This window comes from Panthera leo, chromosome A1, assembly GCF_018350215.1.
Source record: "Panthera leo isolate Ple1 chromosome A1, P.leo_Ple1_pat1.1, whole genome shotgun sequence".
Lineage (NCBI taxonomy): Eukaryota > Metazoa > Chordata > Mammalia > Carnivora > Felidae > Panthera > Panthera leo.
Window position 1 is genome coordinate 227,237,618 of NC_056679.1, and position 25,367 is coordinate 227,262,984.

General features: G+C 47.0%; 1 protein-coding gene across 2 annotated transcripts in view; it reads right to left on the minus strand.

Moving 5' to 3' along the window:
• The window catches only part of TRIO (trio Rho guanine nucleotide exchange factor), a 353,108-nt gene that overhangs the window by 112,190 nt on the left and 215,551 nt on the right, over nt 1–25,367 (minus strand). For both annotated transcript variants that reach the window (XM_042953023.1, XM_042953031.1), the window contains exons 13-21: nt 24,591–24,765; nt 20,080–20,275; nt 19,139–19,305; nt 16,751–16,870; nt 14,842–15,033; nt 14,215–14,364; nt 10,448–10,562; nt 7,153–7,268; nt 3,289–3,411 (exon numbers count right to left, since the gene is read on the minus strand). In XM_042953023.1, the coding sequence (XP_042808957.1) occupies nt 3,289–3,411; nt 7,153–7,268; nt 10,448–10,562; nt 14,215–14,364; nt 14,842–15,033; nt 16,751–16,870; nt 19,139–19,305; nt 20,080–20,275; nt 24,591–24,765 (1,354 nt within the window). The remainder of the gene's footprint in view (nt 1–3,288; nt 3,412–7,152; nt 7,269–10,447; nt 10,563–14,214; nt 14,365–14,841; nt 15,034–16,750; nt 16,871–19,138; nt 19,306–20,079; nt 20,276–24,590; nt 24,766–25,367) is intronic.

A 25,367-nucleotide genomic window follows, 5' to 3' on the forward strand; every position in this document is an offset into this window, starting at 1 on the left:
GCCATAACCTTTTTGGTATCTGCCAATACCTGGGTGAAAACAGAACACAGTATACTTCTGATTTATAGTTTTCTTATTTTAGGTAAATTTGATAATTTCATATATTTAAAAGCCATTTAGAATTCCTTTCCTGGGAGCCCTCTTTAATATCTCTTGTCCATTTTCTTGTTTACTCTTATTGATTTGTAAAAGCTCTTTACGACTGAGAAATCAGCCCTCTGTGATAGGAATTGCGTATTTATCCTCCCTATTTGCTTTCTTTCACTTATGTTGGCCTACCCTTTAGAAATTCATACATTTTTGTGTATGTGATTTTATCATTTTTTAGAGCTTTGGGTTTTGTGTCCCGTTATTTTTTCTAGTCATTTCAGGTTTTCATTGTTGATACATTTACCTTGCTATCAAGGTGGGATACGAATCCAACTTAGTTTTTCTCTAGAACGCTGCTCAACGCTATGAAAAAAAAGCCTTTCTGCATCTTTTTAAATGAAGTATTACAAAAGTTTTCATCCTTACTGTTCTTTCTAGAGATTGTTACAAAAATAGATTTTATTTCAAAAGCATACAAATATTATTAATTTGAACAACCTCAGCAGTGGGCAATCAGGGGTTTGTAGAAAAATAAAGGCAAACTGCATTCCTGAGTCCACATGTCAAAGAATCTTTACTCACCATGTTCTTAGGTAAGGAAAAACCCAGGGAGGATGCACATTCAAGGGTCTTAAGACACTTTCTAGCAAATGAAGGCTTTTGGCGCTGGGGACAGTGGTGACCGGGATGCAGGAAGTGTGTGGGAAGGAGGAGGAAAGTTCTGCGTCTCGGGCCGCGGGCCTCCCACTCCACTGCGCTTGCGGAAAAGTCACCTGGGAGCTTGTTTACAGACGCTCATCTTCAGGCCTCACTCCTAAACAGTCTAAGTCAGTAAGTCTCGAATAAGGACAGAAATTGGCTTTTAAGTAAACACGCGTGACTTGGATACAGGTGGTGCCTGTGAAGCACTCTGAGAAATTACTCCATCGGGAGCTGCGAAGGAATCAAGCTGAGGCTTCATGGTGAGACAGTGACAAAAAGGCTTTACTTCCATTGCACTAAATGTGTTACAACACTGACCGCTGTAACAACTAAACTGGAGGACGGTCACATCAAGAGCAACAGATTCTCTCCATGACACGGGTAAAACGGTTTCTTAGAAGAAACTATGAGGAGGGGCAGAAGGCGAGCAACAGACATGCCCAGGCACGAGCAGGTGTGGTCTGATGAAGAGAAAGGAAGCCAGAAACCCATGGGAATGAGATGCTAAGCGAAAAAGCGAGAGGTTTTCTTTTCCAAAACCACTAGTTCCTCTGGGCAAAACGGATCCAGCAGACCCGGTGAGAGAGACGGCAAGGTCAGGTGTCACACCGGTGATTTTAGATGCTTATTTTTATAAAACACAAGAGCCAAAGCATGCCCCTGTTGCTCACTGTGTAACAACCACACCCCACATCTGAGGAGGAGGGAAATTCAGGAATAAAAATTCCCTTTGAACACACCCTACTGGTGGAACATGGCTGCCATGCGACTGCACCGCAGACAGTGACGTTCACGTGAGCTTCTGTGCGCACGGCGCCCCCTGGAGTCGTGCGGTGACCAGGCTGTTTGGCTGTGCAAATGGTCCGCAGAATGCAGCGTTAATGGAAATTTAGCTTAGTGAAGAGGAACAACTCTTAAATCTATCTCTGAGTGGCATCTTAGGCATTTTCTTAATACCTTTATAATCAAAGGCTATTCAGAAAAAACCAAATTTGTAACGCACACAACTGTAACCTACCCTCCCACTGTTAACAGAAACAAGAACTACACAGCCAAGGGTGTGCTGTATCTCGGGGAAGCAAAAGACATGATGCTTACCTGCAGAGGCAGGCAGGCCAGCTCTCCTCAAATGAGTGGGTGGGCGCCTTCCTCTGGGTGCCCACGGCCCCCGCGCTGGGTGCAGCTGTCACCGCCAGACTGCCTGAGCCCTGCCCACCCCTACATGCTCATGGTGTCCCCACCCAGTGCCAGGTCTCACCGAGCCCCGCAGTGGTCAGTCCGCCTGCAGCCACCCTGGACCGTGAGCTCCTCCAGAGCAGGGAACAAGGGTTCCCAGAGCCCAGCGGCCCGAGGGTGAAGGGAAGGAAATCAACTTACAGCTTGTGGGTGGGCGGGAGAGAGGGCAGTGAAGAATACCAGGAGTCAGAAATGGTTACAGAAAACATAAAGAAGTACCACTAAACATAATACAAAATAGCTGTTGTCACTCTCGAGGATTTAAAAATTCCCACTGATGGTTTCCACAGCTACCTAAAGGGCCACACAAGAAAATCCTGTTTTACTTATACATGAACACTTCTTTTTAGCCAAACTACTATCCAGCTAAATCCTTTCTTTCTAGTGTGAAATTTGAATTAACTTGCAACTTTTAAGAAAAGTCAAGTCTACCATGAAGAAAAAGAAGCACTTCTGAAAATATGACAAAGAACGGAATTCAAAACTTTGAAAAACAAAAACAAAAACACCACGGGTTGAGAAAGGAACCCCAAAAACCCCCAAACTGTTTTGAGGTAAAAAAAAAAAATCAGCCTCTGCAAGCATATACTTTAACTGGGAAAACATTTATGTCAGTATGAAGAGTCTTACATTTTTGCATAAAAATGTGTATTTACTCACATCTGCTACATAAGCCACGTATCTAATTCTTTTTTGATTTGCAGGAGGAAAATGAAGACATCTCTGTTTTATAAGCCTATGGACAACCACAAGAGAGAGGGCGCCGAGGTAAACACTGCCACGGGACTGGGCTGGTGACAGCAGCGTCCCTGTAGCAAGTGTCACCGACTAGAGACCTCGAGACGGGGAAAGGAAGCCCCCGCAGGACACACCCAAGCCAGGTCGGTCACACCAAACAGGGTTTCCTAAAAATAGCAAGTACTTAGAAAAGACCTTGCGAAAGAAACCAGAAAGAAAACAAAAAGAATAAGGAAAAGGACAAAAGAGACGACACGAAGGAAGGTATCTGCAGAAATCCGAAGACCCAAGGGAGACAAGAGGTAAAGGGAGGGAATTGGGAAACGCAGAGAGAAGAGTCCCCTACGTTAACGTAGGACAAGCCACTGGGGTCCCTCTGTGTCTCCAATTTTGGATACGGTATGAAACGATTTCTTTGAGCAATACCTTATTTACACGGAGTATCCTGTGGTGGGTTATTCTGGAAAGCCCTGCTGTGTGGGCGGGTGACGGAACAGACGGCCACCACCAACCTGGACCTACCTTCGCGGTGATCTGAAACTCCTCGTGCTCTTTCAGGAGCTCTTGTGTGTGCTGTATGCTGGAACCCGTGGACGTATGTGTGGAAAGGTAGAACTCTCCGTTGTCATGGATCCACTCTAAAGCCTAGAGAGGGAAGGAACGGAGATGTTCACGGCTCAGCATTGGCAAAGAGAGTCCCAGTTCTGTCGTGTCTCACTCAGATGTGATGTCACCAGCCAGCGCTGGCACACACGTAGAGTGCTCCCACAAAGAGAGACAGGCTTCTGAAGTAAGCACTGTAATTCCAAAATTAAAAGAAAATAAAAAAAACACCTGACATTCTAGAAGGTTGTAACCATGTCACTTCTGTAGCAATGATTAAAGTGTTCAAGAGGTTCTTGGGTGCCTGGGTGGCTCAGTCAGTAAGCATCTGACTCTTGATTTCTGGCTCAGGTCACAATTGCGTGGTTCGTGGGATCGAGCCCTGAGTCGAGCTCTATGCTGACAGTGCCGAGATTGGGATTCTCTTTCCCCCTCTCTCTGCCCCTCCCCTGCTCACACGTTCACAGGCTTTCTCTCAAAATAAATAAATTTTTGAAAACTGTAGAAGATTTTGTATGTGCTGTTTGTAATCTCTGGGCCATCCGCTGTGAGCTGCTGGTCTTAGAGCAGAAACGTCACTGTCTCTACTAGATACATCACAGCACTTATAGCATTTTAGAAAACACGAAAAGGAAAGCATGACCCAGACAGATTATTTGCCGTGCAGCTTCCTGAGTGGGGCTGTCACTGCTGTCAGGCCTGGATACGGCTGCCCTGCCCCCCCCCGCCGCCGACTGGGGAGGGGGATGTACAAAGAGGCACGAAGACAAGTGAGGGCAGGGACGCCACGCTTAGAAAGGGAGGTCAGCACATGTGGTGTCCAGGCCGAGAGAGGCTGGCTGCGAAGCAGGGGGCGGGGCTCAGGAACTGGTGCAAAGCAGGGGGCTCAGAAGAATGGGGAGAAGCTCAGCAGGCGGAGAGGTGCACACCACAGCCCCAGGCTGATAGAGCTGGCCTGCAGGGGAAGCCGGGGAGAGAGGCCAGGGGTGAGGCCGGGGAGGGCAGGAGGGCCTTGGAGGTCACAGGCACAGCCTGGACTTTTGTGGGAAAGCTAATGCGGCTGCTGTGAGGAAAAGGAACTGCAGTGGACAGTGAGTAGAAGAGGCAACACTGGTCGGCAAACTGGTTCAAAGGTTTGGGCAGGACACGGCTGGGGTTTCCATAGCACGAGGGCTCTGGACGTGAAGGGGGAGGACAGGTCTGACACGTGTGGGAAGTCCGCACCTATGGGACTCACGAGGGAGTGAAGGTGAGAAACTGGGGAAATATGGGAAGGAGCTCTACATCCTGAAAGGTGAGGGGGGGGGGGACACACCCCGTAAGACGAGGAGGCTCAGGAGATACACTGTGTAAGACGAGGGGGACACACCCCATAAGACGAGGAGCGGGGGTCAGGCGTCGTGAGTCCACTTCTGTTCTCAGGAAGGCCCCAGTGGAGACACCACGGAGACAGCTGGGATTTGTGAGTCTGGACGCCAGAAAAGGAGGTCAGGGCTGGGAGACACCCACAGAGGAGATAAGAAGATGGGGAAGAGAAACAAGGGCAAGCCCCAGACTGAGCCCTGGAAAATGCCAACATTCAGCTGCAGAGATAAGGAAGAGGGGACAGCAGAGAGCCTGGGAAAGCAGCAGAAGAGGCAGGAGGCAACCAGGAAGTCCAAGGGCCGGACTCGCCCAGAGACAGAACCGCGGCCGGAGTCCCCCCTCCGAACCCCCACCAGGGACGCTGCATCCAGGTGACCTCAGGGCTCCGTCCTGAGAAGCGCAGACACTGGTGGTATAACTACTGGGTTTTACCCCAGGATCATGGCACAGAAGAGAACCCACAGGGCCACGGGGTCATCGTTTGCAACGGCCTATGCTTAATGATCTCATTTGTGGCCAATGAGCCAACTTTAGGAAAAAGCAACAACACATCTATTGTTTTTCTCCATTAAAATAGTTATTTACAATTTTGTTCTCTGTAGCTGATTGCTTGCCTTTTAACAGAGAAACAATAAAGAAAGATATAGGAGAAAAGACTATGAAACAATCTCTAATTAAAAACAAATCAGGCCCCCATGCATCTGAAATATGGTGGAACGATCATCAAATCAAATGTTAAGAAAATGTAATTTAAGCTCTGAAAAATACTACTGCTTGCCCTTGTGCTGGGAATATGATAACTACACCTGGTGAAACCAGCAGAGAAAGACTGAGATAGGATGCCAGGTCCATGGACCATGAACTTCAGCTTATCAATCTCTGGGGAACTGATCCCCAGAGCACCTGGCCGCCCTCTGGAGACCAACATTGACCAAACTGAAAGAAAATCCCTAAGTGGGAAATCGTGCTGAGGAATATTCGATCTTTCTTAAGCTAAAAGATTTAACTGACTGCCTTACTCTGTGACAGGCACAGGTGAATTTAGAAGACCGCCCATGTGTGGTGTGGTCACCAGGGACCACAGCACTGAAGAGGCGCCTTGACCTGCAGGACAGGAGAAGGCTCAGACAGGCGTCCTGAGAACCAGCCTTCTGTCCTCTGTTCCCTCCTGACGCTCCAAATTCTGGACAAACGGCTATGGATTCCTATGCTCCCGTTAAGGCCAAGGAGAAGTGACAGGAATCTTAGCTCAAGTTAGGGGTCAGACAGACTTTACTCTAAAACGACCTTCCGTGACTAACCATTCAGGCAGAAACCCTTATCTCAAAATGACTTCAGAAGACAGAAACTCTAAACAGATTTTTTTTTTTTAAGTAGGTTCCATGCCCAACCTGGGGCTTAAATTCACAACCCTGAGATCAGGAGTCACATGCTGTATCTACTGAGCCAGCCAGGGGCCCCCTAAACGTATCGTCTTTGGGGCACTTGGGTGGCTCAGTCAGTTGAGCACCCGACTTCGGCTCAGGTCATAATCTTGAATTTGTGAGTTCAAGCCCCATGTCGGGCTCTGTGCTGCCAGCTCAGAGCCTGGAGCCTGCTTCAGATTCTATGTCTCCCTCTTTCTCTGCCCCTCCCCCACTCGTGCTCTGTCTCCATCTCTCTCTCAAAAATAAACATTAAAAAAAAATCGTCTTGATATCTCTACATTAGCCAACTGCCTGAACATTTTTTTATTCTACTGAATTCTTAGAAATTCTGTCACACTTTATTTTAGCTTAATTTACCTGAAGAACAAAATTTTATGTTGAAAATATAAATATAGCAATATAAAAAAAAACACCCACTATAATATTTATACAAGCACAGACCTGGATTCTACAATGATTTAAAAAAAATTTTTTAATGCTTGTTTATTTTTGAGAGAGAGAGAGAGAGAGAGAGACACAGAGTGGAAGCAGGGGAGGGGCAGAGAGAGAGAGAGAGAGAGAGGAGAAGACACAGATTCCGAAGCAGGCTCCAGGCGCTGAGCTGTCAGCACAGAGCCTGACACGGGGCTTGAACTCACGAACCACGAGATTATGACCGGAGCCAAAGTTGGATGCTCAACTGACTACGCCACCCAGGCACCCCAACAATGATCTCTGAATCATCGTCATAGTTACGACTCGTACTTGCTGGCCCTAAATACGAGGTAATGGCACTAGAGGCAGGCTGTGTGGCATGCTTGCTGGGAGCCCAAATCACAGTTTTACAGGGTTGTGGGTTTTCTTTTCATAGCAAACTTATTTAAAAGGCACGACTGGTCTCATCATTTGAAAGTGGTTTTCAACATGGCTGCAACGTCCAAAGCTGCCCAGCTGAGGACAGAGGTGCAAACGGAGGGTGGAGAGCAATGGGGAGCCCGGGGTCGTGACCGACCTGCTTGGCACTTCGTTCAAAGACCACATACTGCTGGCACTGGTCTAGCCGTCTCTTCCTCATGGTCCAATAATGCAATACCCTGTTCTCCCGCTGGAAGAGTTCATTCAAGATATCTAAGAGGATAAAGAGGAAGACGAATGTTGGCGCTTGCAATCAACGGAGACACCTGCAAAATCCCGTTCATGTTTATTTACAGACTTCATGCAAATGTCAACGTAAGACAGAGCATTCAGTTAAGAGAGCCACACTTGCCTCCCCCATGTTCTCAATGAGCATGTCAACCAGACCTCTCCTTATTCTCTTACCCCAACTTATTATCTTAGGATGGAGGTCACTGGAAACTTAAGGCTGGCTGGATTAACGGGATAAGCTATTGTGTCTCCTGCTGGGACAAACTGACAACGGCCGACAAAACTTCGGTATTAGGCATTTCATTCAACAACATTCAAACCTTCCTGTGAAGGAACTTAGTACAAAGGATGTATTGCAGAACGGTGGAGTACTAGAAGAAAACAACGTTTTGGTTTTTCTTTCTTTCTTTCTTCTTCTTTTGTTTTTTGTTTTTACAAAGACAAAAACAAAACCATAAACCATAAGAGAAGCAGGGACGTGACAACAGAGAAGCATGGAGCCAGAAAGGCCAAAAAACCCTGATTACATAAAAATTATAAAATGTCATAACCAAACACAAACCATCGTAAAAACATAGCACCAATTAAAAATCCAGTTAACATTACTGGGAAATATAAAACACAGAGCTAGTGTACTTCCCAGTAAACAGGAAAAAGATGAACTGTCTGTTAGAAAAATGAGCAAAGCATATAAACATGGAGTTTGTGATTTCTAAAATGTGGCCACTAAATACACAGAAACATGTTTAACTTCACTCCAACGATGGGGCCATCTTCCACCATGTTCCTGGCAAGGACTGTGTCCTCCCATATGCTGGGAGGCTGGGGAGCAGAGGGTACAGGCACCAGTGACCCCGCATTACTGACGGGAAACAGGGCACAAGCCTTGCAGTGAACACTCTGGCAACAGATAACAACACTGGAAGTGTGTACGGCTGCGAACCAGGAATTCGATTGTTCAAGCCTTCGGATGTATGGTGCTTACACGAGCGGTATGTATCAGGTGCACAAACACCAAGGCACCGTTTGGAAAAACTGAACAGCAACATCTGGGGGTCAGGTTAAGCCAACTATGAAATCATTATACTGCACATTAAAAAGCATACAGCAGAGCTTTAAATTCTGATACAGAACGAGGACTAAGTTGTATTGACAGTGGTGACCAGTGGCTATGGAATTAGATAATTTATATACATTTGCACACTCAAAACAATTTTTACAGGGAGTCTGTTTTACTCCAAAGGTTTATAAAACACACGAGAAACTTTAGGAGAAGATTCCAGAGACTGAAACTGCAAATCAAATAAAAGTGTCTAGATTATAACTTAATTAACATTAGGAAACTGTAAAAATATTAAGCGGTCCACAAATATTTCAGGGTTCCCGAGAGGCTGAGCCACTTTGCGACAAACCAGAACCCGTGAGCAGTGCTTACCTGGCAGCTCAGGGGTCAGGCTATACGATCTTTACTGAAAAAGTAAACTAACGTAGCAATGCAAATTAACGCTTTGAAATCTGAAGCCAGTCAGAAACATAAGCTACCACTGAAATGAAAATATGACACATGAAAATGAATGTGAGCCAATCGGTCTTTTCCAGTTCCTTCTTTCCACCACCCCAGCCTGGGGCAGGACTGATTTGGGGCGCGTGAGCAGCAGGGCAGGGAACCACCCCTGCGGGGCCTGGGAGGGGAAACTGCCCGGCCTTCCTCAAGCACCTGAGGGTTGTCTGGGGTCACGCGGTCTCTTCTGGCACCATCGCCCTTACGTGGGTCTAATGCACCATCCCACACGTGAACCCAATGAGAGAAACCAAACATTTAGTTTTTAATTCTCCAGAGCACCCAGAATGATGACAAACAGCAGCAAACGTGCGGTGACTATCACGTAAGTGGGCACAGGGAACACAGTCCCCTGTCTCACACACACACCCATTGGACTAGGACAGCCTCCTGAGGATCGTCACGTCTGTGATCAGACAAAGCAGACGAAGACCCACAACCAAAGGCAATACTGAAGGATGACAGAAAGGCAATGATTTTTATCTAAAATGAGCCAAGTAAATAGATTACCAATGCAAGTAACTTGCTCCTGCTGAAAAATGGTTGCGTTAGTCACTCATTTTCCCAAGAGAAGAGCCCACCAAGTAATAAATACGGATCTCATCTGTGGAGCTTAGAGGATTATACCCATGTGATGGATAGTATTTCTGTGACACCTCTAACAGATGAATCCCGAAGAACAGGGAGCAGAATATAACAAAGTTTCTGCCAATCATATGGCCTTAAAGAGTAAGAGGAATCATTTGTTAACAGATTATGGCAATTTTTTCCCTACGAAACCCAACTCTGAGAGGGAAGGATGAAGGACCCCAGTTTCTTCATGTATTTAGTGCCGATCTCTGAAGCTCTCGGGAAGGATTACGGTGGACACAAGGTGCCTTTGTGTCAAGACTGTTCTAAATTCATGAACGTTTTCTGAGGATCCATTTCCATGTCGTTTTATTTGAACCTGAAAAAACTATGACTAAATCCAAGTTTTAAGTTCGAGAACACCTGAAGTTGTTTTCACTGTGAAGTATCCCATCAGAATTCTAGAGTAGAAACCATCAGCCCCTCTCACATCCACCCATACCAATCCTGTTAATAATTTAGTGTAAAATTTTCCCAGATCTGCTTCTATGCGCTTATACTACATATACATAAAAACATGGTTTTACAGAAGTTTATATTCAAAAGATACCAAAATATACGATACCTGGCAATTTGCTTTCTAAGTATGTCAAATTGATAACACTTTACAGAACGATATTGGTGTATAATTTCTTGATTTGAACTTTTAAAAATATTTTGACTACAGAAAAATTCTGATTTTCCTCTTTTCTCCGATTTACAATATTTTCACTTGTTGTAACAAAATAGTCAAAGCTAATAAATACCATGCTGTGTGTTCTCCCTGTTTACACTCTTCAACTTTATTCAATAAATTATCAATCTAGATCATTTGTTTCATACTTGATTAGTAAACGAAGAAAATTGGTGAGAACTTTAATAATACGTAACGGACGTTTAAAACGAAGCCCGGATCTTAGGATTTTCAGACCGCGTTCTCACCAAGCTCCTTGCATCACTTGCCGGTAAAGGGAGTCCCGACTGTACTCACTTTTTACTTGTTGTTCAGGAGCTTTGATGTGGGTCACCATTCCCGGCATGTTCACACTATTCCTGTGCAGGTACTTCAGGAAGACATCTGCATTCCTTCTAGCAAGCGTGCAAGCCTAAGAAGTACAGGGAGAGCAACGTGGTGTTAATTGGACTCATACAAACATGTATTTTGAATACATACGGGTGACAACAGCATATAGCTCTAGCATACACCTTTACCTAAAACGTTTTCAAGCCAACCTGTGCTTTGGAGGATACACAGGTTAAATCCTATTTCAATTAAAAACAACAACAAGAACAACTGTGTCTCTGAGCCCTTGCTCTGATGAAACCAGCTGCCATGTTGAGCGCTGTCCTATGGACAGGTGCACACAGCACGGGGCTGAGAGGGACCGCTGGCCTGTCCAGCCTCCAGCTGACCACATCCCCTGGCCAGCACCTCAATAGTAGCCTGGGGAGAAACCTGGAGGCGGAGCACCCAGCTAAGCTGTGCCTGGATTTCTGAAAAGGGCAGACAGAATTTTCAGCTTCCCGAGTCATTCGGTCTCTATCTCCCCAACCCCTCCCCCCACCCCGACAGGAGAGTAGCCACGGGCAACATGTTAATAAATGAGAGTGGACAGATTTAGCTCTCAGGTCTGAGTCTGCCAACCCCTACTTTAAGCCATCGAGTTTTGGGGTGGCTTGTTTCGTGATATTACTGTCACAGATAACGGACATTCCATCTTTAGAAACCAAATAAGTAATCTCATTAATGTATTTAAAAAAAAACAAGAGGAAAAAATCCTTAATTATATTTGAATTGGAAATCCCTTACACATTTCCTGCCTCAGATCTGGAATTAATACTTCTTCAGGGAGCTCTGTCTCCTTGCGTGTGGTACATGGTATATAGACCACAACTGGGACTGTGTACTGGGGAGTTCATTTTTTCTGGTCGGTCATTGTTTCCAGCCTTTCTGGTGGGTGGAGCTAGGACACTTTTCAATTAACCTAAGACTCTATCACGGGTCTCTCCAGATAAGCCTGAAATCAGCGGCTGTAACGAAACAGTGAGGAGGCTGCAGAAGACAACCAGGGTTATGTCAGAAGGACATCAGGGCCCTTCTGAGTGGAAGGAGCACCCACGAATGGGACAGGTTGAATATAAAAAAGATAAATGACTGCAGTTGATTAAAACACACCAAATATATTAAAATCCATGAAGACAATAAGAAAATTAATCACATGTAGAGGTTGTTAGGGTAACAGCTCATTATCCCGAAAATGATAAACAATTGGAAAGAATCAGGCACTTCTGCCTGTTCTGGACAAACTCTACTTGAAAGCAACCAAACAGCTAAGGAGGGAAGAATTCTAGCTAATCAAGGCAGAAGTAATGATGGAGTATTACCAGTTTTGCGACTCCTTGTGAAACATGATCACCACAGGGCACTAAAGCCACTGGGTGAAAGGCAGACGTGGAAGGCACGTGACAGGTAAATGGGACCCCCTACATCTGAAGCACTGACGATGCCCCCGATCACACGAATAGAAGGAGCAGCAGGCCTCCTGGGCCTCCTGATGTGATGCCATGGGAAGTACGCGTGGGGAGAACACCTGTGCCAGGTAAGCGGACCGCAGGCGCACGCACACACACACGCAAACCTGGATCCGACCGAAACTCTCGACATAACAAACTCAGAGGATCCAGGGCGCTAAAAGACCGTGTGGGACGCAAGCATGGAAATCCAGAGTGAGAGAAATAGCACAGTAGGAGTGATTCGCTTCTTCAACTAATAAATACTAATAAAAGGAGGTGCTGTTTAGATTGAAGGAGATTTAAGAGACATACCAATAAATTCAATGCGTGGACCCTGTTTAGAATCCTGATTAAAACTACATATAAAAGACGTTTATGGATCGATCAGAGATATTTGAACACTGTTGGATTTTGTATAAATTAAGAGATACTGTTAATTTTTAGGACAGGATAATGGTGTTGTGGTTATGTTTTTGAAAGGCAGAATTTAAAAATTTTTTTAAAAATATTATTTATTATTGAGAGACAGAAAGACACAGAGCGTTAGCAGGGGAGGGGTAGAGAGAGAGGGAGACACAGAATCCGAAGCAGGCTCCAGGCTGTCAGCACAGAGCCCGAGGCAGGGCTCGAACTCACAAACTGCGAGATCATGACCTGAGCCGAAGTCGGTCGCTTAACCAACTGAGCCACCCAGGTGCCCCGAAAGGCAGAATTTTAAAAAATATATTTGAGAGAATGTGCACACACAGGAGGGACAGGGAGGGAGAGAAGCATTTGAAGCAGGTGCCATGCTAAATATTATAAAATGGTAATTTTAGCAGGGCTTTATTCCACAAACCGTGAGATCATGACCTGAGCTGAAATCAAGAGTTGGACACTCAACCGACTTGAGCCACCCAGGCACCCCAGAAAGGCTGAATTTAATACTTAGTCATATGCTGAAGTATTTACAAATAAAAGGATATAATATCTAGAATTTAAAGTAACGCAGTGAAGGTGGGCACATGCCCACGTGCTGATAGTTACTGACACTGCCTGTGACAGGGACACAGAAGTCTGGTATCGGTTCTATTTGGTATGCTCCTTAAACTTCCCTAATGAAAAGTTTAAAGATCCCTAACACCCAAACACTACGGAATTCCAGTTGAATGCAGAAATCTGAACAGGCCTGTGATGATTTTTGTTTTAAATTTTTTCTAAGTATCTTTCTTAATGAACTAAGTAGTATTCAATTTTGTTTTATTCTGAACGGATTCCAGAGAAAGACAAATTACGATGATTCCAGGTCCAAACAGCCTCACGGTGGTGGCTGTTTCATACACGGGCTTTCAGGTCCTGTGGCAAATGGTTAAAATAACAAGCCCGAGGAAGCCACGACTGTTTTCCCAACTTCGGTCGCCGAAAAAGAGAGTCATGTGAGGGAAGCTCAAAAAAAGTTCCCAGATAGAAATTTTCAAAGAGCTACAATCTGTTCTCCCAGACCAGACAGTAACTCTGTCAGGACAGAGGATCACCTTCAGGATGGAAACAGAAATTATTAAATGTAACAGGAAATGGTGTGAGAGGTGTCAGAACACTGAAGCTATGACAAAACTAAACTCGGTAAGGCCGCAATGAAAAGCAAACGCCATGCCTACTTTTCATGGGGCTGAGTGGCAGCCGGCCGAGTCTCAGGAGATCTTTTCCAGAGTGAAAGAGCGTATCATAAAGACACAGAAGTGCTGGCAAACAGTTTGAGCACTTTTCAGAACTTCTGGGTGACTGAAGTACGAACGAACACACACACACACACACACACACACACACACACACACACACACACACGACAAAAGCGGCTAGAAAAAAGTCCTCATTTAAAGCTGCTCACACTTCAAACTTCAAGCCTGGATTATGGGCTTCAATGTTTTGCAGGAAACACTTCCTGAACAAGTATTAGTAACTAATCCTGGAAATCACAAAGGGTGTTCCCGCCCCTTATCCACTGTACAGTGGTTTCAGTCTTTGTTCCTAAAAAAGGCTGAATTTCCAAAGGAAGATTATTTTAAGGTACAGGCACTCTTGTCTCACCAAATCAATCTCTTTCTGTGTTCAACACCAACCGAACTGCACTCTGCACACAGGGGCTCCCCCTGGAAAGCGAAGGCGGCCTGCACACCCAGCACATGGGGACACCCCATGGCGAGCCCCCTCGTGTCTGTGTGCCCTGTGCAGGGACGCAGCAGCACCCCGGAGGCCACTCCGTACCTTCAGGAACGCTTCCTTTTGCTCCAGATGCTTGCTGATCATTGGGGTGACGTGGTCTGTCTCGGAGTTGGGGCCCAGTTTGTCGGCCCCTCCACACCAGTCCTCTTCTCTCTTGTACTCCTGCTCCAGGCTCTCGAGGACGCTGCAGACCTGCGAGCAGAAAGCCGCAGGCTCAGAGGGGCCACTCGGCATCTGACGCCACAGATGGCATCTTTGGGAAGTGTGGTCAGTCATGCTCTGGGGATAAAAGTGCTGGCCTGGGGACCAAGACCTTCGGAAGGCACTGTGGGCCCCACCTCAGGTGAGGACAAACGCAGGGGCCAAAGTAGGCAGGTCTTTCAGAACAAGAACAAAATAAAAACGGAATTTCCGGTCTCTCTCTGGTGTTTCAGGCTATGAATCTAAAGGAGAGGAAAGCGGATGTCTTCTCGGGTCCTTTCCAACCTATTCCTCTTGGATTCCTAGGGGAGGCAAGGATCATTCTACTTCTAGAATGCTTTTCTCTGCTTGAAGTTGAGTTCACTGGCTCGATAACGACTGACGAGTTAACGACTGAACTATCCAACAAAACTAAGCTCCACACAGAATGCCGGTGAGGAGCCCAAGGACTAGAGCGGCCCTCCTCACCTGCTCTGAGGTTTTGTAGAAGGCGACAGACGCGTTCACCAGCTTGAGGCGGTCTTCCATCTTGAGCATGAGCTGTTGCCAGTGAGACGCCACTTTCTCGGCACAGTCCCTGATCATGTCCATGTCATAGTGATTGGCCTGCAGCATGGCCTCCGCCTTCTGCTGCACCTGCAGCGCACTCTGATGCGTCTTCTAAGGAAAGAGAAAGGACAGGGAACACTTGTGTGATGGGGGCGTCACGCATTTATTTACCAGGGAGGCTGTGGTCCCTCCGCTCCGCTTGCTTTGATCCAAACAACTTCAGCGAATGCTCATTAGGACACTTCTGAAAACACAGCACACGGTTCAGTTAAAAACAACAAAGTGTTCATGCCCAGCAACAACTGTGTTTATACTTAAATTACCTAATGAAGGATGAAATGCACTAAGACATTGCAGAATGGGTCTCAGTTGTGGGTTCTCAGCTTGAGAAATAGCAGGAAAAAACCTTAATAGCCAATATTCTAAGAAAGCTGTTGAAATGTTCCCAATTTATTCTTCCTATTCATCCTTCTTACAATAGCAGCCAGAGGCCAATGAACACACGGACAAAAAGGTGGCCACAGTGAGTGCATTTTTACCTTAAACTGTGTACTTGAGTAAAGTTTTCAAGAACTATTGACTTTAAAAAAGAGAGAGAGAGAGAGAGAGAGAGAGAGAAACATAATTAAAAGCTAAGAATGAACCAAGTGTGCTCTCTGGAGGTTCATGCCATATTAAAATATCAACATAACATCACAAGTTCGGTAGAATTCCTGCTTGTGTGTGCTCCTAGAAGATTCCACAAGATGCTGACAGGCCAGGTTCTCCCACTGACGAACCAGAGTGCTGCACAGGGTAGCAGTCAGGGGGGGTAGAGGGGTCCGTGGGTCTGTGACATGAACTGTTTTTTTGTTTTGTTTTGTTTTAGACAACAGCAAAATTTTACAGATTGTGTGAAAAGGCACAAAATGATCCCATGAAAGACCATACACAATATGGCCCTGTCCTTCACTCAGACACAACGACATGTGTTAGCAGTTATTAGAAATCACTAGGCACAGTGTACAATTCTCAAAAGATGCCCAAACTCTGGGCTTTAGGAAGTGTTAACACAGGTCTGCTGACACTGAGTAGTTGAAAGTTAAGTTAGTCTCGAGAATAAATTACCGCTATTTTCTGTAGCCTTCTTCTCTGGCTATGTATGCAACCAGAGCAGGAAACAAGTTTTCTGCAAGCAAATGCTCTTTTTCCCTTGAGTTGACCCTGAGACCACCTATCACAATGAACTCTCCCCTCTCCCCTAAACTCTACAAATAATTAATCCATATGCTGTGAGAGTGAATTGTAAATGGACCTGGAACTGGGCCAAGCCATTCTGCTGAAGTCCCGGCCTGGCACCGACCCCCATCAAGGTGAGAAACACTGCTTCTCATCAGGGTCAGAGAGTTCTGTGCGCAGTGTTGTTTATGGATAACCGTGAATTTGTGATTTGCACTTGGTCTGGGTAAGCTGCCCACAGTGCTCTGTTTGGTCCAGGGATGTGCTTAAGAGACCAGCAAAACAGAACACCCCTCAAGCCCAGACCCTGGCATGGGTTCTCAGGTGCCAAGTGTTCTTGACAGAGGGCGGTGCGTCTTGCCGGGACCCTCAAGGCGGGAGGACAGCGGGAGCCACCAGGCGTTCTGGGGTGGCACCGTGAGGTCCCCGAGCTGGCACACGCATCGTCCCCTTCACTATAGTCACCTGCCCGTTTGCTTCCCTGAAGGAAACTGTAGAGCATCAGCGCTGCCACTTAGGGTCCTGCTGAACCCCGTCTGGCTCAGGTTCAGTCCCCCGCGAGGGAGCGTACATGCATGTCCTGGGGCGGGCGGCGGGCCGGTGTCCCTACCTCGATGGCGTGCTGGAACTGCTCGTGCTCCCTCTGCAGCTGCTCTGCCTCCTGCAAGGAGCTGGCTGTGATGAGTCCGGCATTCAGCATCGACTCTCCGTTGCGGATCCAGCCCAGCACCTGAAACACGACACGGGGACCTCCAAGCCTCTGCCTTCCCCTGGGGGCCCCCCTGCAGGCCAGCCGGGACACGAGCCAAGTGAGCGAGGAGGTCAGGCTGCTCCCATCCGCTGGGAAACATGGGTTTCCTTATGGTCCCACCTGCCAACAGCCTGATGTCCTTCTAAGGTATCTGATCAGAAGTGCCACGTTCTAAGATTAATTCTTAAAATTACTTATGCTTTCAAATGGGAGCTGAAAAGGCAGAGCGTCCAGCTGATGGTTACTGTTAGTCCACAGGTCAAAACGGATTAAGAATCACCTATTAGATCTACGGCCACAAACAATTCCCTGATAATCAAGGGAAGTATTTTTCATTCCTTTTATCCTTATTAACATGCAAAATTAGCAAACTGCTTGGTAAAGGAACTACGTTATTTCACCAACGTATTTTCTAATTTAACGTCAGCATTAAATGGCCCACTAACCAGAGAATGAATTCAGAGGTGCTGTAACGCCCAGGGTCAAAGCACGGGATTCCCAGCATCACACACAAACAAGAGGCTCCCCAGCTGTGGAAGGTCATTCTGGTAGTTATTTGTGGCAAAGACCACTTACTGCCCGCCCTACAGCTGGCTTTCCTCATCTCCTTTACTCAGAAAACTTAGACTGTGGGGGGTGGGGGGGCCTTAGTCTAAAACTGCTTCTCAGCCCCTCCATGCAGCTTCATCGAGGCTAGGAACATTCCGTAGCACCTCCCACTACTGACATCACTGAAGCAGCCTCGGGGCAGCCGTGTGAACACATTTCTTTTCTGATACCAGTACTGCTTCTTCCCTGTTATGCTCTGCCCTTCCTGCTGCCTGGGAAGGGGACAGGGGAGCTGGGGCTGCAAGAGCCATGTGGCAACCCCTCGCCAGCATGTGTGCCTAACCTACCACATGGCTGCTAAATGAACACCAGCCATCGACCACATCCTGCCCTGTTACGTAGAGAATATTTACAGGCAAATGCAATTCCTAGTGGATAGTCTAGTCCTTTATTTCTTACACACACGGTTTTGTTTTTAGCAAGAGGGACACTTTATTAACTGGTCTTTATTGTTTTTTAAGTTTTGGGGGGCCCGGAGGGGCCCGGGGGGCTCAGTTGGCTCCATATCCGACTCCTGATTTTGGCTCAGGTCATGATCTCACGGTTTGTGAGTTTGAGCCCTGTGCCCGGCTCTGTGCTGACACTGCAGAGCCTGCTTGGGATTCTCTGTCCCCCTCCCTCTCTGCCCCTTCCCCACTTGCATTAGCTCCCTCTCTCTCAAAATCAATAAATAAACTTAAAAAAAATAAAGTTTTATGTAACTAATCTGCACCCAACATGGGGCTCAAACTCATGACCCTGAGATCAAAAGTCACATGCTCTTCTGACTGAGCCAGCCAGGCACCCCTATGAACTGGTCTTTAAAAGGCAGGTCACGATACTTTATCTCATCACATGGGGCACCAACAGGTGCTCTTTTAGTTTTCGACTTTGACAGCACACCTGCTTCAGTGTGAGTGCCACCCACATACACACCGCAAACTGCTAACACTCCAGAGGCACCTGATCCCCTCCGTTCGACCTAATACATGCTTTTCTGAGCCTCCATCAGAATCTCAGAAGGCCATACCTTCCTTGCCAGGAAGGCGGTATCACGAGGGGTTTCTCTGCTCATGAGATAAAATGTCACGTACATGCTGAATGGATGTACGTATAGAATCCCAATGGCTACGAGCCGAAAACATCTTTCAAATACTCCATTTTTATTTTGCCATGCTATCTGAGACATGGCAGTGCAGCATGCTGGTAACAGAAGAAGTCTCCAGCCCTGCATAAGCTGTGATACCAGCCTATTTGGCAGAAAAATCGTATCGTTATTTAGCCTGAGAAGCTATGTGCTCAGAGTTTCAAGCAAGAGATTACCAGTAACAAAACAAGCCAAATGGATGTTACTTTCAAGTGCTACGTCTGCTGGGCTGGAAGCCTTCTCCACTACAGAGTCAACACACAGCTGTCCGGGCGCTGGCTCAACACTTACTCATGAGCTAGGGCTGCCCTGGGGGAGTGTGTCACATCATGTGTGAGAACAACGCTTACACACGAGCTAGGGCTGTACTGGGGGTGGGTATGTTACATCATGTGTCAGAACAGCTGTGTCTGGAACAGGGACAGTCTCCCCAATTTCCAGGTGGTCACACACCGAGTGCCCACGCACGGGGGCCCGCTGTGGTCTGGCTCCGCGTGCAGCCCTCTGTTTACCTGCTTCACCTCGGCCTGCAGGTGGCGAAGTTGCACACACTGTTCCAGGTGCTTCCGATGCTGCTCAGCCGCGACATCCAGCTCCTGCTGCTTCTCGTGAAGGAACTCCAGCAAGTCCTGGACCCGGGTGGCCATGTCTACGTCTCTGTCGCAAAGCAGCTCCACGCCTGTGGACATGAAGGGAGAGCCGAGAGTTCGGTGGGCACATCGACCCATTCTTCAGCCGTGTGACGGACGCCGTGCTTTTGAATAATCTGCTGGTCGGGCCAAGTTCAAGGAAGGCGTGACCAACACAGGAGTGTTTGTTTCTGTGTGCCTCCAAGCACGCGAGGGGGTCTCAAACAACATATCTGCTGTGTTCCAGAGCAAAATACAATGCACGGCTAATCAAACCAAACCCATTTCGGGTCAATCTTTCCACAGTGGTAAGTGGTGACAGGTGCTTCACTCTTAGAAGAGAGCGAACTTTGGCTTGCTTTTGTCGTGTATCACTGCACACCCAGTTTACTCTTTAGGAAGCATCTGATTTGTGTAAAATGAGTGATGTAGTATGCAGGTTGTTGCTAAGTTTCAAACACTACACATTTCTGTCTACATTTTTGAGCCTATAGTGACATCTGCTGGTAAAATATAAACTAAGAAAAAAATAAAGAATGTGAAAAATTTGTTGGAGATTCACATTTCATTCATGGACAATTAGCATTCATGCTACCTGAAATGACAAGCCAAGAGTATTAAGGGCTAAGTGCGCTAATCATAATGTCACAGGTGATCACATGTGAACACAAAACAGCCAAAACATTCCTTTCGAAGAGCAGGTACCTAGAACATCTACGTCACAGGGGCTGACCATGCTTTTCAGCCATCGCACATCACACATCACACACACACACACACAATAAAAACCCCACAAGTGACACAGACCGAAATGCACTCCTTACCAGAAGCCTGCACTTCATTGACATACTGCAGAAGGTCCTGCCCTTGGTGGATGACATCGAAGGTTAAGTTATTCATGGTCAGAGCTTTGTCTGCGTGGTGTTGCAGGCGCTGTTCCGCTATTGTGAGATCTTCTGTGTCAAAGTCGTTCATTTGCTGAGAAAGCTCATCATTCCAAGACTCAAGGTCTGAGATGATCTGACAGAGGAGAGTGTCTCCTTAGGACCGAGACTTACAAAATAACGAACATGTGCTGAGACCCCTCACTGCGCCAAGTAAGGAAGAAAGGAATGTGACTGGGTCCCAGGGACATGGAAGCCAGCTGTTGGGGCTTCCATGGGCCACAGATGGGACAGTCAGACACAAAAACCTACCACAACTGAACAAAGTTTATCAAACATACAAAAACACATTAACCCCTAATGGTACTTTTTAAAAAAAGAAGAGTTAAAAAGCCTAAAATTAAATGAACAACTTTTTTCCCCTTCATGTTTGTTTATTTATGTATTTATGTATTTATTTATTGAAAGACAGAGAGAGAGAGAGAGAGAGAGAGAGAGATCACGAACAGGACAGGGGCAGAAAGTAGCCCAAGCAGGCTCTGTGCTGTCAGTGCAGAGACCAACGTGGGGGTTGAACTCATGAACCGTGAGATCATGACCTGAGCCAAAACCAAGAGTCAGAAGCTTAACCGACTGAGCCACCCAGGCACCCCACATGAAAAACTCTTCTGATTAGAGGTTGACAGGAGACCAATCTTTATCCTAAAATTGGTAATTAGAAATTTAAGCCTATAACAATGAAGAAAGGTTATCCTTTATAGATAAATCTAGTTATTAAATGCAGAAATAATAAAATTAGAAAGTTTGTTCTAATTATTTTTTTAATTTTAGTGAAATAACTATTCAGACAATGATCATTGTGCAGTTAACTGTAATGGAAAGAAAGAGGGGACCCAGCGGGAGGGTCAGGCTGCCCCATCCTCATCCTGCAGACCAACCTCCGCGCCCCACATAAGTGGGGCCAGACAGGACCAACCTCTGACAGGAGAAGCTGTGGGTCCTGTGGAGCATCTGGCACAGAAATAGACCTGGAATCTCACTCAGGTCTTTACACCTAAACTCCAAGTTTATAAGGAGCACCAGGGAAAGAAAACTAGTTAAACAGAAGAAATCACTAAGTGAATGCAGAACGTGGGACCTGGTTTCTTCAGCTGACACAGTTATTTCCACAAGTCACAGCAGGAGGAAAAGAAGGCTAGCTGAAGAGACGATTCTGGACAGAAAGGCTAAGTATCTTATGTGGGCACAGTGCCCACATGCCCAGTAGGGGCCACCCGTAGAGGGTCCAAGAGAAGCAGGGTCCTAGAGAGCAAGGACTCTGGTGGGGGGGTGGGGGGAGAGGGGTACGACTCTGGTTATATAAGAAAAGGTCTTACTTTGGAGAGATACTTAAGAGTCTTTAGGAGTGAAATGATAAGCGGACAAAGCTTTTCTCTCAACTATTACAGCATAACAATAACAAAAGAAGGGGGATTTGCAGCAGGGAACACACAATCCTGCTACATTTGGGAGACAGGCACATGGGTATTCACTATACGATCCTTGCAACTTTGGTGCAGGTTTGAAAACTTTTGTAATACGCTTTAAAAAATTAAGATGAGAAGTTACAGAATCCAGAAAGGAAGAAAAAAACTTCTTGTGAAAGAATACTGTATTATACACTTCAGTGGAATAACATTCCCCAGGGGTCCCGATTTACTTTATCCAGAAGAGCAGTAACCACATGAGTTTGAAAATCTGAGAAATGTGAGAGAGCTGACACAGAATCCAGCGAGGAGATAAAAGGTAATAAAAACCGAAGGCTTCCCCAAATGCCTATGGCACAAATCTTCCAGGTTTATTCTTTCATTAGAGAGGTCTGCATACAGTATATGCATTTACATTAATTTATAAAATTGATAACTTTAAATAATGTTAAATTACACTTAAGCCAAAAAGCCACTGAGGGGAAGTATTTTTAACAAGGAAGAAGATGACCATACCTTTAATCTTTACCTCTAAGGGGAATCTTCTTTCTTAACGTTTGTTTTTTGACACTGAGGCAGAAGAGACTTGGGTGTGGTGGTGAGGTACAGACTTAGCGCTAATGTCTCACGGAGACAGTGATAGGGCTCAGACAGCAGTCAAGCAGCGGACAGTAAATAAAGATGGATGTGCTAGAACCGGCGGGATTTGAAAACGCTCACCAAGCTTCAAGAAACCCCGGCGATGGCCATGATCAAAAGATCATCAGGAGAAATCCTGCCCAAGGCTTACAGTCACAGTTTGTCAATCGCACATGTGAAGACAAGAAATTGGTGGCAGAAACAAAGCTCAAGAAAGTGGAAATGACTTTTGAATACCAATTCTGGAGAAATAACTTGTGTTATTTCTCTTCCTAATGGTACATATAACTGTGTTCCATAAACAAACTGTCACAGGACGCGGTAGTAATGACTCCGTTGTTTCCAGAGCAATCGAGCAGGTTTTCCCTGGAAATAGGAAGAGGCTGAAACAGCAACATCCTCAGCGCAGAAAACCTAGATCCGGGGCGCCTGGGGGGCCAGTCGGATGAGCATCCAACTTCAGCTCAGGTCATGATCTCAATGGTTCGTGGGTTCGAGCCCTGCATTGAGCTCTGTGCTGTCAGTGTGGAGCCCACTTTGGATACTCTGCCCCCTCTCTCTATGCACCTCCCCCGCTCACGCTCTCTCTCAAAAATAAATAAACATTTAAAAAACAATTGGCCAAGGAATAGATAAGTTTCTACCATAAAGATAACTCCTCACATGTGCAGTCAGATGGAGCATTTTCCCAGATAAGGGAGGAAATCCCAGCTGAAGTCCTAACTGCTCAGGTTTTCATGTTTTAGGATTACTCCAGAGAAAAGAGGCTCTTAGGCTGTGACATTTTAAAAAGCTTTTAAACTACACTGTAGCTGGCCTGTGACTGCACTGCGGGTTTAATTTCCTTAGCTCAGGAAAGCACTTACCCCTGGCCTGGCACACCGGCTTTATTAAGGCCACTTGGAACTTTGTAGCTTTGGTGTGGAGAAAATGTAGGTTTCTGGTTTCTGAACTACATATTAAAACACTAGTTTGTTGATAATGGAAATACAATTAAATTTTTTCCCTTTAAAGTAGCAATAATACAGATGAAGCCAAGAGATTTTTTTTTTTTTTGAAATATCAACATGTCTTGAAGAGAAACTTCAAATAATGCCTGTTTCCAAATTGAAACTATTCAACAAGCAGCTAAGTTTACATAAGCAATTCATCTGAAGTAGAGATCAGAGAGGAAAACAGCCATGCTGGGTCTTCTGTTCATACCGCCAGCAACCTGGAAGCTGGACTGCAGGCCCAGGCCGTGGGCAGGTCCTTAAAGAGCTGAGGACAGCGTGCCTTTTCCCTACCTGGCTTCATGTGTCTCTAAACATCAAGACCGAGAGCAGATTTTACCAATGTGCATAGGGCTTAATTCCTCTCCTGTCGTGAACCAGAGATGATGATAAGAACAGCCGAGAAGGCCTTTCTTTAATGAAAACACTGAGGGAAGTTTAGACAAGTGGCCAACCAAGGCCCACCCCCCGAGAGGCCTCGCACAGGGCCTGGCCTGGTCCTTGTACCACACGCAGAGCTGGGCCTACAGACAGGCCCGAGAGAAGCAGGCAAAGCCCACTTCAGCAGAGGGTCCTCCCCTCAGCCGAGGTAAGTGAAGCAGTCTACGCGAGCCCCCACCGTCCCTCTGCCCCAGTGGATTTAGGGTCTGGGTCTGCGTGCCCTCGAGGCCCTTGCGCGGGCAGGGCATGCCCTCCAGACTGCCTGGGCAACGTGCTCCACCAGCCGCGTGAAGCTGACAGGCACCGGGAGACTGGCCTCATCTGGCTCAAGTGAGTTTTGGTTCCTTCATCGGTGTTTCACAGATTCGGCATCATCCAATTATATTTACTTGGGCTTGCAGTTCATCAGGTTCAAAACTCAGATGTTCCCTGGCACATTAAGAAACGGCCTTTTGTTGAAGTAAAAGGAAAGAAACTCACAGATAAGGGGCAATTTGTAGGCAAGGATGAAAGATGATCTGGGCACACTCCTTGGAAAAGACTGGATTTCCTGCTCTCTGCAAATGCTATCACCACTGAGGAGCCTTATTCTCGCTCCTGGTGGGGGCAGGCGGGGGCAGGGGGCAGGGAGGGGAGGGACAGAAAGAACAGGGGAGAGTGGCGGCCTCAAGTGTGTGCCTCAGACAAGGGGAGGGCTGCGTGGGACCCGGCCCCGGGCCCAACAGGCCAGGACGCAGCCAGACGGGCTCGACTGCACTCACACAGGCTGTGCTCCGTCCTGCTGTGCGGTGCGGCTTCCGGCACAGCCCCCTCGGCTCGCAGGCCAAGACGCAAGCCTTCCTTCCTCTGTCCTGCCCCGAACGCAGGGGGAGAAGACGCCGGAACCGGCGGGGGACGAGGAGGGGGCACTCACATCGATGGCATCCCTCTCGAACACGCGCAGCTGCAGGAAGAGCTCCAGCTTGATCTTGCGCTCCTGGAAGAGCTCCTCCATCTGGGCCTGGGCCTCGTCCAGCTGCTGCAGCACCGTCTCGATGTGGCTGATGGAGCTGTTGTGGGGGGTCTTGTTGCTGGAAATGGCAGAGTCCCTGCGGAAGGGAGAGGGGACGGGGCGGCATGAGAAAGTCTCCCATCGTCAGACACCAGATCCGGCCGCGCAGACTTCAGGGGGAGGAAGGCCGGCAGGAAGCAACAACACTGGGCTTCCTCCTGCGAGCCAGCCGCCAGGTCTGCGGCCACACCGAAGACTGTCCCCCGCGCCGCCCACCGTCCCCCTGCAAAGCAGCCTAGTAACTCCAGAAAGTGACTTCCGAAGCGCTTCACCGTAGCCACTCTTCTCCTTAGGTAGAGAGAACAGAATCCACGATCCCTGCTTGCTAAAACGGTAGAGTCCCATCAGGAACAAGGGGTTAAACTCTAATGCAATCAATCAGGCCTTTATTGAGTCCCTTTCGCCTGACTCGCGGCAAAGTGAGCATCGCGTGAAGTTAGCAGTAATGATTTGAGAAGCTGTCCTCGAAGGATCCAATAAAGGAAGTCTGCTTCCAGCCCCCGCAGAGCAGGGAGGAAAGTGACACCTGGGGCCTGGTCTCCCCCAGCCTCTGCTCCCGCGCCAGGGACACCCACCATCCTCTGGGGACACGGGTCACTCAGGGTCTGAAGGACACAGTTCTGGGAGGTTTAAATCAGC